The sequence below is a fragment of the Oncorhynchus keta genome, chromosome 18 (genome assembly GCF_023373465.1).
Source record: "Oncorhynchus keta strain PuntledgeMale-10-30-2019 chromosome 18, Oket_V2, whole genome shotgun sequence".
NCBI lineage: Eukaryota > Metazoa > Chordata > Actinopteri > Salmoniformes > Salmonidae > Oncorhynchus > Oncorhynchus keta.
Window position 1 is genome coordinate 12,973,766 of NC_068438.1, and position 14,760 is coordinate 12,988,525.

Consider the following 14,760-nt stretch of genomic DNA (forward strand, 5'->3'; position numbering starts at 1 on the left):
ATTTGAGTGAATTTGCGATTGTAATGCAAGACCTTTGACCGAGTTACATATTACAGACTTCAGCCACCCCAAAATACATTTATTTACTTTCCAGAAGCTCTTTATCCACCCTTTGACCTTTAATAACAACGCAGCAGTTCAGCCAATCACATAATAAGCTGATGTCATTACACAGCTCTGTCATTACATGGCTCATTCTAGGGATATGCATGTTTGTTTGTGCTGGGTTGGAGGGAATCTAGGTCCAATCCTGCCAAACAGGGAGGATGTGAGGCGAGTCACCCAACAGGATGGATGCTTTTGATATGGCTCAGATCAGTCAGCATTTCCTGCAGCCTCTATGAGTAAGCAGTGATTGATGACAGCATCAATGGGGCTGGTCACCATAATGATGACACAGACTTTCCACATAATACATCCAGATGCGCAGATTTACCCTACTGTGGGCTAAACGATGATGGGAGGATGGGTCAACTTCCACCCACCACTCAAACTACAATAGATTTTTTTTTAAGCAAATTTATGAGAAGTGAGTTGTCTATTCATGCCATTTTTTAGATTACCATGAAACAACACTATTTGAGTAACATTATGGATGACACTTACAGTTTAAATATGTTATTTCCTGACTGTACAGAGGCTAAGCCACAGCATCTCCTTCTCTGTAGGTGCTTACCAGAGCGTGAAGCAGTCCAACCAGAGTGACTGCTGACCTTACCTTTCTGGCCATTGAAAGAGGAAGCCATTACAAAGAGAAACAAGAAGTACAGGACAGTGAAGCACAGCTGAGGAACAAATACAGCAACCGCAAGCACTCTAAACAAGGCAACTGTGGTCAAATACTAGCAGGATGTTCCTCAAGCCGATAGTTCTCACTTTACTCAACCAGGCGCGAGTTATTTCAAACTTAATCCCAAGACTCACTGTAACCAAACAGGGTGCTCGGTTGGTAGAACCACGTCTGCCTCCTCTGCATTGGCCAATATGACATCTCCAGCAGCCCCCGCCATCAGTAAAGCTGGACAGGCAGCCAAGATTGTGTGGGTGCGCAGTTTGACACCTACACACAGACAGCACATTTGTAACAGGTTACAGTGAACTTGATGCCTGCCCTTGTCCCAGACATCTCAACACAGACTGAACTGGACTACCAATGAGCCATTTAGTCAAAGACATAGGATTATGGGGGAGGATAGTCATTTCCTCAAATGGGTGTAGGGCTGGAATGACCGCAGTCCTAAGACGAAGGAATTTGTGAACGGTCGGCAAGAGTCTGAACTTCATGGCTCCAACACCACTGATGTAAGAACAAGAGATGTTCAGTGGGAACGCTGGCCTTTGTGCCCAGATTAACATGCTTAGGAAACCCTTGGGACTCGTTTCACAGCGATGGTGGGAGAGAGAGAGAAAAAGGAGCGTGACATTTCTGCTTTATTCCAGACATTCCCAGTGGGGCAGGAGTGTGTAACTCCAGCCTCATTAAGCCTGCACCTCATCTGCTCCAAATCTGTCACCTCCTCTAAATCTGTCACCTCCTCTAAATCTGTCATCTCCTCTAAATCTGTCACGTTGTCAGAGTCAGAGGAGATGTCTAAAACAGCCTCAAGCAATAGCACAGCCTGGAATCATCTCTTTAATAGCGATAGTCAGCCTGGTCTGCAAGATCAGAATATATTAAACATGGTCTATGGCAGGCTTCCCTAACTGGCCAGTGGGTAGTTTTACTTGCCCCCCCCCAAAAAAAGAAATCCTTCTCATTGTTGGAAATAAGACTAAAAACATCAGGAAATAAGCTCCAAGTGATTTTAAACTTAAGAAATCTGTTTAAGTGTTCCCACGTATACACACGATGGTGTGCACAATGTACGCAAGGTTTGAAGTTGTTTAAGTCAAACATATATGTTTGTGCTTCTTGCAGTCAATTTGTAATTATGTTCCTGCAACCCAACCTTCCACTTAAATTTTTTTTTTTAAATGTAGTTGATGATTTTATGGATTCCACAGCCTGTTTTATGAAACATAGCCTAGGCTTATAGATTCAATTGTCCTGAAGTTACTCAACTAATGTTTCATCTTGTGAAATTGGTTCAGACTACATTTTGTTATTTAACTAGGCAAGTCTGTTAAGAACAAATTCTTATTTACAATGACGGCCTAGCACGAGACCTCCTGCGGGGCCGGAGATTAAAAATATATTATATATTAATAAATAAATGAGGACAAAACATGGCAGTGGAATAATCAATCAGAAATATCTTTCTCATTAACAGTAAGTCGGGCAAAGGCTTTAAGACCAAGGCAAAAGCCAGAATGTGACAGAGGGGAAGGTGTGGGCTATTTGTAGAAAGCCTTTGAAATCCTATGTGGAGGATAGAGAGAGGGAAGCAGAGGGAGTGGGAGAGCGAGCCTGAGGAAAATGTAACCAAACCAGAAAGGCAGGCTGGCCCAGTAGACAGCATTGTCACATTAACGGCCTCTTCCTGTCGTTGCCTGCCTCTCGCACTCGTTGCCTTATAAGGTGGCGTTATCACTGTGGCGATGATGTAACAGCTTAAAGTGCACCCCCCCGCACGCCTGCACACACAAAACATTTTCTTCTTCAAAAACACCTCTTTATCAGATGAAAAAGTTTGTTCAAATAATGGCCTGCATCTTAAAACGACAACCCCCACATCCTTTCACAACAATTGTGTCCTGGATGTGTGTGTGTTTGTTCTAAAGGAATGTGAAACACGACACACACACACACACACACACCCACCTCCTATGAGCCAGAAGAAGAAGAAAAAACAGGGAGAGAGAGAAAACACACTGCATTACTGCTGTAGCTTCTGTAACTGTGCAAACAGCACCCTCCATCCTGCCACTGGAGAAGGCGTCATGCTCCCGGTCTCAGGAAAGGTCTCCTATAGCAAAGTCCAATGTGTGCATGTGCGTGGCCTGAGATACCCTGCAGTGGAGGCTGGTGAGTTACTGTCCTGTGGGTCATTAGGAGGGGGGCAGGAGGAGGAAGTCAGAACCCACCCCACCACCGACAGACATTCCACAGCTAACCCGACCCTTTATGACTCACAGCCCTTCATGTCTGACACACACACACGCACACACACAAAATGGATGCCAAGAAACTCTTCAACACATATTGCAAAGGCATATACAAACATAGTTACACATACAGGATGCCAAGATTCTTGCTTAAATATTGTCCAAATGGCCATTGCCTAATCGTACCTATACACAGTCGAGAGCAGACTCACATAACTCTCACCTAACACATAAACATCCAACCAGCTTTTTCTAAACAAAACACTGATCCCAACCATTATGAAGAAGACGAGAAGGGGGCGGGGCTGAGGGAGAGAACATCACCAGACACCACACCCCTCTCCTGCAGTCAGAGTGTGTGACAGGTGATGTGTGTGATGTGGTGAGAGTGGGCAGGGAGGGAGCCCTGGAGCTCAGCCCCTCTGCAGAAGAGGGGGGCATACAGAGCCTTTTAAGAACCAACCCGGAGCAGGATCTCTGGCTCAGCCACAACCCACATCACTGACTGGGGAGAGACTGACTGGCTGCGACCCACCTCCCCGCCCTCCCCATCCACCGCCCCTGCCCTCTCCAGGGGTCTCCGCTGAATCAGACTCACTGCTGCTTCATGTCATAAACACATGTACAGTACTTAACCCCTCTCTCCCCCCAATCTAAGTGGATTTGATACAATGAGCCCGTCTCAGATTGACCCCCACAGAGTCAGTTGGCCTGGGGTGCTAAGCCGGGGGGGTACCATACATGCAGGTGGGGGATATTACAAGGCCGTTGAGTGTAATGCCCTCTTAATGACTTTCATAATGCACTGGAGTCACCCCCCTCCCCCTCTGGGCTGCTGCGTGGACCAGTCCTGTGTAAGCTTCAGAAACTGATATCTTCACATTCTTACATCCTGGAAATGAATTACACTGGCCTGGTCCCTAAAGACCATGGTAGTAGAGCAACACCAAAGACTGAGCTCAGAGACACTGTACAAGACCATACCAACAACAATGTAAAGAACACTTCAAAGAACATTGGTACTGTGTGACACATGAGAACAGTGTGAACACTGGTGGTGTGAACGGTGACACACTGAGGCATTCATTCACACATGAGATTCACCCATCTGTTTGGCTGGGCCTACACTGCTGCAGGTTGTTCGATTTTCCAGTACACAGCTGCGGTGGAGGGCCCCCTGTACAGAGCACTCTTTGTTAAAAGCTCTCTTGTTAAATAATGCCTTTGGGGGCTTTGATTTGTCCGAGATATTGTCTGGTGCACTTCCCTGGCCTGCACGGCTCTTTGAGGAAGGAGAACAGAGATGCAGGCAGTTGGATGATTCCCCAGTGAGTATAGGAGAGGAAGGAATTCACTGGGGGGAAACATATCTCTGACCCACACCCTGGGCCTGCTGTGATAAGGTCCTCTGTCAGCTGGCCAGTGACCAACAGGGAAAGGCAGGTCACAATACAGACAGAGATAAATCACCCCAAGTCCTTTCCTCATCTCTCATCCGGCAGGTTATCCACTAACAGGCCTGGTTAAGGGTGGGGGGAGACACATCAAGGGCAATCCTCCTCCTTCAGTGAACACGGATCATCACTCTGTATTCGCTCCCAATCTGCCTCACGCTAAGCTTATGGCCCCAAATCTCTCCTACTTTGTGGAACTGAAAGGCACAGAGTGATCTGATTCTCAGAGCTACTTCTACAACTGGAGTTGAATAAGGAAGCAACAGAAAACCACAGAAGCCACAACCTTTCTTCCCCTTTCCTGCTACTCCCTTGAGATGGACTCTAGTAGGAGTCACATACTGGGCTGAACTAGGTCAAACAAGCCCACGGGACTGGGCGAGTTTAAACGGGGACATCTACGGCACGAGATGAGCCAGTGGTCTTGACGCATCATACTAGAGAGATGGTGACGGCTGTGCCCAACCTAGCCCGAATAACCTCTCAAGTTAGAGGACAAACATTTATGAGTCTAGTGGGTGAACTGTCTGGCATAGCTGTACGCTTCTGGTCTTTGTAAGGTTGTTTGTGTGCTAGCAACAGTCTCTGAAGAGCTGCCTTTGTGTTGCAACACACTCGAGGCAAAAAAGCCAGGCATTTCACTTCCTCCCTTACAATCTGCTGGTCTGCCTCTGTAAATGCCTGACTAGAAAGAGCGCCTCCCACACGAGGACCCAACCACACAGCTGAAATGTTAAACCGCACTAGCTTGCTGATCAAGACAAAATCTAACCGGCTGCTGGCCAAAAAATATAAATATATAGCCTAAATCCTAAAAATAAGCCTGTGTATTCCCGTGGGCAGTGCTCTAATCCTCTTACAGTCTTTTGTCTGGGCCCTGTACACTTGAGTCTTTCAGTGGCGCTGCAGACATTAGATGCAAACAATGGGCCAAGGACAGAGGAAGTGTTGCTGTGGTTGATTCTCTCTGTGCCCTCTGACTGGATGCAGGGTGAAACCACGAACTGGCAGACAGCGACAAAGTCAGACAGGGACTGTGTGTGTGTGTGTGTTTAGGCACTTATTTATTTTCTGTTGTTTTCCAAGGGCCGGGGGCAATGAACAACATCCCAACCCCAACAGGCCTAGTTGAGACCCTCTCTCACACTGTGCCCCACTTACCAGGGTCTTTAATAATAAAACGAGAAGCCACAATAGAAATGAGAGATGGCCTCAGAGAAAACACTTCAAAGAGCTGCTCTTCTTTATGACCTTCCCTTATCATGGCTACAGGGTATCAGGAGCCCCATAAAAAGGTGTTGTGAGAAGCAGTAGTGTCTGCCAATGAACTAACTAGTATAGATCCTTCAAAAAGACAGGAAGCAGTTCACTTTGGTTGTTAATACACACCTGCTAGGAGCACCCCAGCAGCATGTTCATCAGATCGAACCACATCTATCCAGACCAACCAGTCCTGAGCCAAACTCAGCTGACCGACAGTTAAACCCATCAAACCTGCAGTTTATAAGCCAACACTTGCATCACTTCTATCCAAACAGATCTGTAAAGTAGGTCGTTGGGAACGGGTCCTTCAGCTCAAGGTTACCATTTGAGCAGCATTCTCCACAGCTATGGAAAGTCACTGACCAAAAGGCTTACCGATACTGTGGGTCTCTGACCATGCCCTCCTGATCCTCCTTAGCCCTTCCACCAGAGCCATGTTCTTATTAAGTCCCCTGATCCAGCTGCCTCTCCTCCAGCCGGGATAACGGTGAGATCATGTCAGGGGCCAGCCTGCTACCAGAGCTTGATGCAGCTCAGACACCAAGTGCTGCGGTTAAACAAACACTAGATACATTAAAAACTCAATGACAAGCCAGAGGGAGGATGGGGTCAATGGTAGAAAATGTTCTATTGAGAGTCAACTTTAAAAACGGTGTGGTCCAAGGCAGATCTTTACCAAATGGTGTAGCGCCAGACTGTAACCGCCTGGAGTATATCACTGATGTGGTTGGGATAGAGCCATCCAGTGATGGCATGCCCCTGGTGATGATGACCCAGTCAAAGGTCACCTTTAAAAGTAACTGGTCTCTGGTTCATTGTGAATTCAGGTGGACTGCGTAGCTGTAGTAGGCATTCTACCAGCCGAAATGTCTGTGTTTCACTGTGGAGGAGCCTTTCCAATAGCAGAGACGAAGGCCTTCAGCAGACTCATACAGACAACATGTTTCTCTGCAGCAACATATTGATGTAAAGTACAACGTAGTCTCTCTGCACATCTGCTCCCAGTAACAGAGTCTCCCTGTGGCCTGACACTGACTGGATATGATATCAAATATTAGAACCAGCCTTTTATCCAGACAGTCTTTCCTGGGGGGGGTTCAGGGGATTTGTGGGACAGATGATGTGTAGGGTTCAGGCCAGGGTTAACTTCCAGAACAGATTGGGGACATCTACTGCTGCTGCGGTGGTGGTGGCACTTGGCAAGACCAGTAACATGGGTCAATTGACAGAGATACAAATGACATCTAGTGAAACATGGTAGGCTGCACTAGAGGACGGTATTTCAGGTCCTACACTATGAGCGTTGTGGTAGAGCCAGCTAGACAAACGCACTGGTGACTAAAAGCCAGTGTTGATGGTGGTGACTCAGATCGGAAATTGGTTAGAACTGCCATTATTCACAAAAGCAAGATACTTTTCTTTAGAAGTTCAGATTAAGCATCTCAGTGCAGGGCTGGGGGCAACCCAGGTCCTGGAGAGCCACAGGCATGTTTTTCATTTAACCGACCTGGAAAACCAGGTGTGGGGAATATAGGCAATCGCTGAACTGATCAATTAGCTCAGTTGGTCAGGTGTGGTGCCGAGTTGGAACAAAATCCTGCAGGATCTGTGGCACTCCAATAACAGGGTTGCCTACCCCGGTCATCGTTTGTATGGGTTACTTAGGCTGCTAACTTAGCCCACTTCTGCATTAGAATACATACAAAATAATATATGGGTGTCTATGAAATTAGAGTCTCAGACACAAGGCCATGATTAGACAGTGGATTGCAGTAGTGGTGCTTTTAATAGCAGCACAGAGGGTCACCTGCTAAAAGCCCTGCTGTGCAGCACTGTGGTCTGGCTCCCCTGCGTCACTAAGCTTGGCTCTCACAGGTAGACTAAATAATGACTAGTCCACAACTGCCAAAAATGCTACCTGCACTGCGTCCTTGGTGAGGCTTTTATCAGAACAGACAAATGCTAGACACACACACCTTTGCTGACTGAAAGGACAAAAAAATGCTCATGCATTTATTTTTCCACACACACCAATCTACTAGCGTTGACTGGCTAAATTGCCAGAACATGAAACAGGAGGGGGAAGTTTGTTTGGTTAGACGGAACAATGTTGACCACCAACCCATGGCGAAACCCCACAGTCATTTCTCTGCTATGTGGAGAAACTAACTTCTCTCCTAAAGCCCCCTCCAACTCCCCTCTTTGCCCCATAATAATGCAGCCCCTCCCAATGTTGCACAAACCACCACACCTAAACACACATTCCTTTCTCCCAATTGCCTACAAGTCCCCAAAAGCACAGGCCCTGGTCCAATCAGCACAGAAAAACACACGTACAAACAAGCAGTACTTCTAATTGATGTAAAAATGTGATGTGATATATATCACATCTCACACATACAGACAGAAACCACAGACAGAAGTAGGGGAGCTGCACATTGCAGATATTTGACTGCTGACTTTAAACAATCCAAAATGAGATTTGTGGGTTGATATCTATAGCCAAACACAGTGGCATGTTGGCACCAGGTCAGAAAACAATCTCCCAACAGAAACACAGAGTAGTAGTACTAATGATAAGTAGGATATACAAGATGTACAAGTCACTAACCTTAGCCAACAGCAACACTACTATAGCGTGTGGGTTGTTTTCAAAGACCCCATCTATGGCCTCTACCATGTGAAGGCATGATGGACCTCTCCACACTCCCCTAAAATGTAGCCCCACAAACAAACAGGAGGGGGAGCGAGAAACAGACCAGAAAGAATGGCTGACATGGAAAAACAAACAGCCCCCACCGACCACTTCAAAAACAAGTGCACCCAAAGATGGGTAGGACGACACCCCTTGCCCTCAATGTGACCACGCAATTTCCCTGTTAGCCGGCCTGCCTGCCCTGGAGGACTTTCCCAGCGCGCCACATTGTCCACATCTGCAATCCTGCAAAACCCTCTTCTTTTTCAGTCAGGCAAAAAAACACACACAAAAAACAGGACACCCCACCCCCCTGAAACTAGCTATAATGGGCCACAAATGGAATGTTTCCCCCTGCATGCTCTTGCTGTGGGAGAGAGAGAAGAGGGAGTGAGCGAAAAGGGGAGCGAGGGAGAGGGGTTACATTCCATTCTGCTCTGTCCCGCTCGCCGCCTGGTCGTTTTACATTCCACTGATTTCAGATCAGGGTCAGCAGTACTGCTCCCAGGCAGATGACAGGTCGAACACTGACGTGAGATTAGGGAGGGGCCACACCTGTAAAAAGGTGGGCAGCTAGAAGGCCCTCGGGCAGATGAAACAATTGAAACTCAGGTGTAGTTTCTCTATGGGCGGAGACGGGTATATCCACACCCACAATCAAGTCTTTCCTGCTCATCCCTACATCAGCCCCAGTCACATAAAATCAACAAAGGAGAGAGAAATGCCTTATTTTAACACAGAAATCAAAATCAGCCACTCCCAGTAGTCCAGTGATTTGTGCCACAATTCCCTAAAACAGCCATGGCCACGTGTGGAGAAACCAAACCAGTCAGCCAGCCCCAAACTGATTGAGTCAGCCAGTCAAATGAATATCTTTGGGAACTGGGAGGGGAAGTAAGACATTTAGAACACTGCCCACCTTAGCAGTGTGCTAATCTGTGCAAGTCAGGGCACTGTGACATGGGTGAGTCAGGTTAGGAGAGAATAAGCGTTTCTCTCGGTGGGGCTGAGTTGTAAAAGACTGCCAGTCACCAACAAATCACAGTCATGCAAACAAGGCAGGTACTTTGATAGCGCAGTGATAATAGGGAAATGAGGAGTGATACAAATTCCCGTTCAATTGAATAATTTGAGCGACCATATCAAAACAAGGTACGAAAAAGTGTTGCCATCACATCAGACTGACAGTGGTTGGGTTTTGGGTGGCTTTTACCCCTTTTGCACATATTTGGTGGCTGAATGTCCTTTGCTTTTAAGTGAGTTGGCAAACTGACATCCCGAGAGACATGGACACTGATTCCAACATTGCCCCACTAGAATTGCAATAAAACAAAAAGAATGGCCTCACAGAATGTTGTGTACTACAACATGTCTCAGCCTGCAATTGATTTAATGCATTAGGTTGGACTTAATGTTTCTCAAGCTGAAATGGAGCTCTCTGAAGTGTGTTAAATTGTAACCAGTGTAGTAAACTGGACAAGACTGAGCAGGACGAAACTTGGGTGTTGGAAAAAACACTTTAGGTAGGCCATTCATAGATAATTGACAGTTTCTTTTGACATGAGAACTTTGTCCATACTCTGCTTAATGCCTCCACTTGACGTCTGATTTCCACATACATGCAGTAGGTCTAAATACATTGGCTACATTACATTAAGTGGAGAATCATTGGTGGGAGGCATTCATTAACTTTATGCAACTGGCACAGCGGCAGTGAAAACGCCACAGGAATTTGCCCTTCATTCCCCCGCCGACTTTTCTGAAATAAATTAATATCACGCCTCCCCAATTTCTCGTCCAATCAAACTCCATGTTGAATTTAAGTAGCGTGTTTTTATTTTTATTCCTTACATTTAAGATTACACATTTTAAGTGTTCCAAAAATCTATACATTCTTCAGTAACCGGTGTTGATTTCAGTTAATTAGTCCCCATTGCCTGCGTTTGTAGGCCATCTGAGTCAATCATTGATTATTTTTCTTCCTGTGAGGAAACTTTGGCCTCGCTTCTTTTACCCTGCAGACATATTCAGAGTATATCGACATACATAGAGGGTAAAGCTGAACGCGGGGTTAGGCTATATCAATTCGTTTCATGAATAATGCTGAGCGTCAAAACGCTGAGTAACGACGGGCTGTAATATAATGCTCGGTGTGGTGTCACTCCCACTAAATTAACGCAAACAATTTTGACAGTGAGATGTGTAACACTACACATCCTCAATCATCCCAGACTGTCAAGCAACGTTGCTTCAAATCATCATCAATTGTTCTTACTCCACATTTCCAGGGATTGATCATAGTTACATGGGCTCGAACATTAAACGATTAAGTCAAGTCTAAAAACCGTAAAAATATTTTCAGCTGGAAATGGTGCTGCGATAATGTGCAACAGAACAAGTAGATAACAAAAAAAAACAATTGAACTCAGCAGTGTTTGATCTGTTTCGACCCAGAACATCTGATAGGACTTAGAGGACACCATTCCGTATGCTATTTTTGAGTCACATCGAAATTATGCATATTACGTTGGCCATCTTGAATCTTGTTATTCTCAAGAAAAATGGCAGAAATATCGCCTGGAAAATTAAGGCTAAATAAACGCCAGAACTATATAGGCTACAATGTTTCATTCCAATAAAAAGAAAAATCACCGTTGTCCCCAGTCGAGTTAGAAAATACCGGTAGTTGTCGAAATGACGCATGTGGAAAGAGTTTTATAGCCCATTTCTTGTTAAACGTATACCACCATATCGACACAGGAAAGTTCGTTACATTGAGACGGAATAAAATATCGTTGCTTTATAGATGCAACCAGGGCCCAAATTCAGTCCCCGACCTCTCCCTGTCATTTTACCTTTCTCTGCTGTTTCTCCCAGGCCGGGTCCAGCAGCAGGTCCCGGTCCCAGTCATTTTCTTGTTCTCTTGGGTCCATGTAAATGGCTGGACCTCCAGACGATGCTTGACTATTAGAAGCGTGATAATCTACCATATTCTATGGTAGTCAAGCTATTAGCTATAGAAAGTGAAATAAAAGGGGATGTGACCCAGTTGCGGTAACTCTATTTGCTTTCAACGTTCGGTCAGGAATATCCGATCTATACACTGAAAATACCCGCTACAAGAACGCTTAATCTCCAACCGAGGAGGGAATGGTGTGGTCGCAAGCAAAGAGCCGCTCCTACAAAACTGGAGTAGGTTGCCAGGCCCAAATAGCTCATGAATATTCAGTGACCTGCTTATTATTCATGAGCTCATGAAAAACTGCAACCGAAAGGCTGGAGAACACATAACTTAGTAGTAGACTATAGCCTACTAAAAGTATTGTTCTAAAAAGTATTATGCCTGATATGTAGCCTAATGCCTTTGTCAAGTAGCGCAAATCATTGCAGATGGAAGAAGTCTGTACATGTTGCTATATAATTGCAACATTGTATCAAAATGTAAGATGCAATTTATGCCAACCCCTTGAAACGATACAATGGTGAAATAAAATAATGCACAAATGTATTTGTAGCCAGTATAGACCGATTTACGAATTAAAACGTTATTTGGACCTCTAAACTACAATAGTTCTGATAATTGCTACCTGTATAATATCCATAGAATATTAAAGTAACTGTCCAGCTAAAATTTCACTTTAGAAGTTCATATTCTGTTAACTCATATCCAAATAATGTTGTTGACTCATCTTATACGTGGCCAATACGTTTCTCTCATACATTTGAGAGAAAAACACTTTAAAAACCCCACCTCAACTTGTATCTTAAACAGACATTTAAAAAATGCCTGCTATTTCCTCATTGAGGATGATGTCCTGAGGAGGATAGGCTGGCCAATCAGGGGTCTACTCACAGTCATATTTTTTAACAACCAGTATACACCCACACCATTCTGTTGTAGGGGTACGCCCACACCATTCCAACACAGAAAAGCTTATTTTTAACATAAACTATTTATCTCATATTGTAATTCATTTCAGGTCATATTTAATAGACATCTGGAGAGTTACTTTAAGCGCAGGCTACACACTACATGGGGCAGAGTCATATACACAGGGGCGCTTTCAGCAGTGCAACATTTTGGATCATTCGGATACAAATATACTATGTAGAACAAACATGCCTCTCTGAATTGAATTGTGGCAGCTTTATTCATGGAATTTCTATCTGCAACATTCTACAATGTTTCTTCTTCTTGCAAGACAAGAATCAGATGGAGCTTATAACAAGACCCACCCATTCTATGTAATATTAATGAGGACATGCTACACCATGAATCATTTAGCCAGTGAGCCCATTGGTGGTTACCCTACTCAGATTTTTGTTGTCCCCTCATGGAGAGCCTATGCCACCTCACTGGTGCCCAAACTAATAGTCCTTCATGCAGGTGCATCGAAACAAAAACCGTATGAAATTCACTTCGGCCTATGCTTTTGTTTAAAAGCTTGTCGTGTGTAAAGCAGCTTATATTTACCATTCTAATTTCATAGGCTGGGTCTGGCTGACATGCCCAGACACTACATTAAGTAGGTCACGCTCTAACTGTGTGTCTGTGCCCATTATCATCATCGAGGCCCAACATACCATATAAATGATCGCAGGCCGCCATCGCTCCCTTTCATGTTTTGTGATGTTTCCATGACTGCCACATAGTGCCACATTCCTAATCGTTTTCTGATATACAGAAATCCCATTCGCATTGGACTCCATCCCCATTACTATAAGGAATCATTGTGGTGTGTACAATGTCACGGTTAAATGATTACACATCAAAGCTTCGTACCATTTTATAATGAATTCTATCTCATTGTAATGACAGTAAGGCCGATATTTGGCACCTATTTTTTTTTTTTATCCCCTAAGTCAGCCTGTTGCAGGTGAAGCTAATACATGATGAGAAGGAAAATTAATTCAAGGTGTGCATCTACAGCTGTTCTCCTTTGATATCAATGTTTATTGATCGTAATTTCCGTTATTCAAGATAGTTTAATAAGTCTGGGGTGTGTGTGTGTTGAGAGAAGTACAAAATGAGCAGCTGTACTTCTTCAAGCTCAATTTTTTGCTTCTGAGTTATCTAACACAAGCATAATAATGGCGCAACAGGAAATAGCTTGAAAGTTTGCCACAGTCCCCCTGGGTCCGGAGTGTGCTTTTTTGACTATACATACAGTAACAGTCAAAAGTTTGGACACCTACTCATTCAATGTTTTTTCTTTATTTCTTTATTTCTTATATTTTCTACATGGTAGAATAATAGTGAAGACATCAAAACAATGAAATAACACATATCTACTCACATAGTAGAAGAAAAAAAAGTTTTCAATAAATCAAAACATATTTTATATTTGAGATTCTTCAAAGTAGCCACCTTTTGCCTTGATGACAGCTTTGCACACTCTTGGCATTCTCTCAACCAGCTTCATGGAATCCATTTCAATTAACAGGTGTGCCTTGTTAAAAGTTAACTGCTGCAAAGAAACCACTACTAAAGGACACCAATAATAAGAAGAGACTTACTTGGGCCAAGAACCACAAGCAATGGACATTAGACCGGTGGGAATCTGTCCTTTGCTCTGATGAGTCCAAACTTGAGATTTTTGGTTCCAACCGCCATGTCTTTGTGAGACGCAGAGTAGTTGAACGGATGACCTCCGCATGTGTGGTTCCCACCGTGAAGCATGGAGGAGGAGGTGTGATGGTGTGGGGTTGCTTTGCTGGTGACTCTGTCAGTGATTTATTGAGAATTCAAGGCACACTTAACCAGCATGGCTAAAACAGCATTCTCCAGCGATACGCCATCCCATCTGGTTTGCACTTTATTATAATTTGTTTTTCAACAGGACAATGACCCAAAACACACCTACAGGTTGTCTATTTAAAAATAAATAAACCCGGACGACACTGGGCCAATTGTGCACCGCCCTATGGGACTCTCAATAACGACCAGTCAAGATACAGCCTGCAATGGAACCAGAGTGTCTATAGTGATGCCTCTAGCACTGAAATGCAGTGCCTTAGACCGCTGGGCCACTCGGGAGTCCAAATAGTGTAAGGGATATTTGACCAAGAAGGAGAGTGATGGAGTGCTGCATCAGATGACCTGGCCTCCAAAATGACCTGATCTCAACCCAATTGAGATGGTTTGAGATGAGTTGGACTGCAGAGTGAAGGAAAAGCAGCCAACAAGTGCTCAGCATATGTGGGAACTCCTTCAAGATTGTTGAAAAAGCATTCCTCATGAAGCTGGTTGAGAGAATGCCAAGAGTGTCATCAAGGCAAAGGGTGGCTACTTTGAAGAATCTG

General features: G+C 44.6%; 1 protein-coding gene across 2 annotated transcripts in view; it reads right to left on the bottom strand.

Moving 5' to 3' along the window:
- The window catches only part of LOC118396832 (alpha-actinin-4-like), a 44,567-nt gene extending 32,931 nt beyond the window's left edge, over positions 1 to 11,636 (bottom strand). The window contains exon 1 of one of the 2 annotated variants that reach the window (XM_052467425.1): positions 11,313 to 11,636. In XM_052467425.1, the coding sequence (XP_052323385.1) occupies positions 11,313 to 11,447 (135 nt within the window). In that variant the 5' untranslated portion in view covers positions 11,448 to 11,636. The remainder of the gene's footprint in view (positions 1 to 11,312) is intronic. The other variant, XM_052467426.1, reaches the window with a different exon arrangement.
- Between the last annotated feature and the right edge of the window lie 3,124 nt (positions 11,637 to 14,760).